General features: G+C 49.0%; 1 protein-coding gene across 1 annotated transcript; it reads right to left on the bottom strand.

The window, feature by feature from the left end:
* Positions 1-586: 586 nt before the first annotated feature.
* On the bottom strand, positions 587-2245 carry RPL8 (ribosomal protein L8; the record flags this gene model as incomplete). Its single annotated transcript, XM_008944524.1, has 4 exons — positions 587-782; positions 1048-1163; positions 1456-1674; positions 2085-2245. Coding segments are annotated over 4 exons (655 nt in total), but the record flags the coding sequence as incomplete, so codon positions are not given.
* Positions 2246-3312: the final 1067 nt, after the last annotated feature.

The following is a 3312-nucleotide window of genomic DNA, read 5'->3' as shown; positions in this document are numbered from 1 at the left end:
GGACTTTGGAGCCCTTTGCCCTTTCCAAAGGCTGAGGAGTGAAGGTTGCACAGCACTTCCAACTTTTGAGTTTGTGCTCAGAGGGAACTACCTTTGATTCAGCTGAAGGTCAATGGCTCAGAAAGGAGGCCCCAACTTGACAGTAACCATAGCCGAAAACACTTCCTCTGTAAGGACTTCCACTACTCAGAAGCCTTTCCTCCAAAGAAACACAGCAGATAAAAATAGAAAACCATTTTATGTGAACTTGGGAAACCAAGCACCCTTTAACCATTTCAGGTAGATTCCCGAGTTCAACCAAGTATCCCAAAGGTTTACATGGGACCATCCTGCACGGCATTGTCAGGCCTATGCCACCCTGCAGCACCCCCCCGGGCACAAGAGCAGCCACCAGGCACTGCACAGCGGGCGCTGCAGCCCCAGCACCCGCTCACCCACCCCGAGCACTACCCGGAACAGCTCCTGCCGTGCAAGGCAGCAGAAAAACCCCCGCCTCCGCTCACAGCCTCCCCTCTTGAAGGGGAGTATCGTTCCTATTTCAGACCCAATGCAGCAACAGATTAACTTGAGCTTCACACAAGTCACATTTTAAAAATTTATTCAGTAAACTCTGTGCTGGGTCTTTAGTTCTCCTTCTCCTGCACAGTCTTTGTTCCACGCAGCCTACCCGTACGACGGGCAGCAATGAGACCAACTTTGCGCCCAGCAGGAGCATCTCTCCTGATGGTTGAAGGCTTCCCAATGTGCTGATGGTTACCACCACCAAAGGGATGTTCTACAGGCTGTGGAGAAGGAAAGCAAGTTGTCAATATCATCATCATTACTCATTTATGTCACCAGTTGAAAGCAATAAAGTGGACATTTAACTGCTTCATTAGTTCATTCAGTGCAGTAATTACCAAGCGCTGATAGCTGCCCTAATTAAATGTGCGATCACAGGTCACCTGTGAAGTTTTCCTTCAAGATATATGCCAGATTCCTCCCCATACCAAACAAATCCTTCCTAAACCATAAAAAAGTGAAAGCTCTAAGTGAAGTAAGACTCACGTTCATGGCCACACCACGGACACGTGGCCAGCAGTTTCTCTTTGCCTTGTACTTGTGATAGGCTCGGCCAGCCTTCAGGATGGGCTTGTCAATACGACCTCCACCAGCAACAATTCCTGGAAAAAATGGCAGGGATGAGAACGTGCAAATGTAACAGTGCAAAACAAAGTGTTTAAGCACAAGGCCAACTCCTAACTATATCTAAGTGAATAAGTTGCAGTTAAATAAAAGTAAATAATAATTTAAGTTCTATAATACTAAGTTCTGAGAACAGGCTTCTAAAGCCCAATCTCAAACAATCCCAGCTGTGCATTCCAGCTGTTCTTTTCCAGCCAGCCGTGTTTGGGAGCTTGCTCAGCAGCGTGTCAGCTTGGTGACGAAGACATGCTCATAGTTGACGCTCCTTACCAACAACAGCTCTGTTTGCAGAAGAAATCACTTTCTTGGAGCCAGAAGGCAGCTTCACTCTGGTTTTCTTTGTTTCAGGGTTATGAGAGATAACAGTGGCGTAGTTTCCAGAAGCACGGGCCAGCTTTCCACGGTCACCAGGCTTCTCCTCGAGGCAGCACACAATGGTGCCTTCCGGCATGGTGCCAACAGGCAGAACATTGCCAATGTTCAGCTGAGCTGTGAAGAGCAAACACAGCACCAAGAGCTTCATTTGGGCTCCTGGACTTGAGCTACAGTTCTAATGAATGTGGCCCTCTGGGTGTAGAAGGGCATCACGTCAACCCTTCAGCAGCACTCGGCAGTGGGACACTTCTTCACCGTTTGACTTGAAACCCAAGCTCCATGTTCAGCCTAACAGGAAGGCAGGCAACGGGGCTCTGGACAAAAGCACCCAAATGCTTGACAGAGCCTGCGGCTGGGCTTGGCTGTCAAAACGGGCTGCCTAAGATGGCAGCCCCCGAGATCCCCCGGGTTTGCACAGAGCTGCCGCAGGCTACTGCTCCGTGACGGCTCCCAGCTGCACTCCAACACCCCCAGCTTCCCCTCCTCGGCCACCCCCTGGACAAGCCACCCCGGGCCCCCCTCACCCTTCTTGCCACAGTAGACGAACTGGCCGGTGTGGATGCCCTCGGCGGCGATGAAGAGCTCCGTCCTCTTCTTGAAGCGGTAGGGGTCACGGAAGGCGATCTTGGCCAGGGGAGCCCCGCGCCCCGGGTCGTGGATGATGTCCTGCGGGAACGCAGGCGCGCTTTAGCTCGGCCAGCGGCACCTGCCACAGGCTCTGCAGGACCCAGGAACTAGGGAAACTGGGGACGGTCACTGCTGAGACAGCCCTCACCACCAACCCCTTTCCCAGAGGGGTTTCGGCTTCTCCCGATGTGAGCACACTGAAGAGTAACATTTGTAAGAATACAGTCTCACCTATCTACAGCACAAAATAACGACTCTGGTTCAAATGTACTGCTTGAAATTAATGGTTTGAACTGCTGTATTCCTGGCATCACGCAGACACAGGTCTCTCCAAAGACAGTCCCTTTTACTCACTGCCCAGCACGTCTAGGCAGAGACAAAGTTGGACATGAGCAGCAACTTCCCCAATTGTTTTCTCACAAGTTTCTCTAACCTTCTAGTATTAAGATTTATATTATTTGTATCAATTATACACTGAAATAATACTAGCCCCTAAATGAGGAAGCACAGACTTACTGTTTCTTCTGCTCTTGGAAAAATACATCAACTGTGCTCCTGAAATACACTGAGATTCCAGCACACAACCATCTACTTACAGCTCTTTAAGATATATCTGTTTCCTAGGAAAACTCAGATGTTGCTGGTGTCCAGCAATAACATTTTTTCCTGCTGTTTTCAACCCTGCTGGGCAAGACCCATCACATATTACAGAATTTTAAGAAGACAGGTCATTCTACAGCCTAAAGACAAGCTTACTCTAAAAGGCTGAAGACATTCAGGTAATCTAAATGGGTACCCACTGGCAACATTTGCAGTCTAAGGTACTGACACCCAAAAAACACCTACAGCACAACTGAAACACTGTCACCACAGCCCAAGCAAAAGTACTGCCTTGCCCCACCACTCAGAACTGAGATGATGGGTTCTACTCAAGTGTTTGTGAAGACCAATTTCTTTTTTTTTTTTTAAATATGCCATCAACTGCGCAGACAACTCCCCCCAGCCATGTTTCATGAGGTATCTGGAGTTCTCAGGCAATATAAAAGCACACTGATATCGCTACATTAGCAAAGCCCTAGCAGAACATCACACTGCTGTCTGTGTGCTTCCAGCCCCCTTATTTCA

This window comes from Merops nubicus, unplaced genomic scaffold (assembly GCF_000691845.1).
Source record: "Merops nubicus isolate BGI_N331 unplaced genomic scaffold, ASM69184v1 scaffold36197, whole genome shotgun sequence".
Taxonomy (NCBI): Eukaryota; Metazoa; Chordata; class Aves; order Coraciiformes; family Meropidae; genus Merops; species Merops nubicus.
The sequence above is the reverse complement of the archived record's forward strand: the minus strand, read 5'-3'. Positions and strand labels throughout refer to the sequence as shown.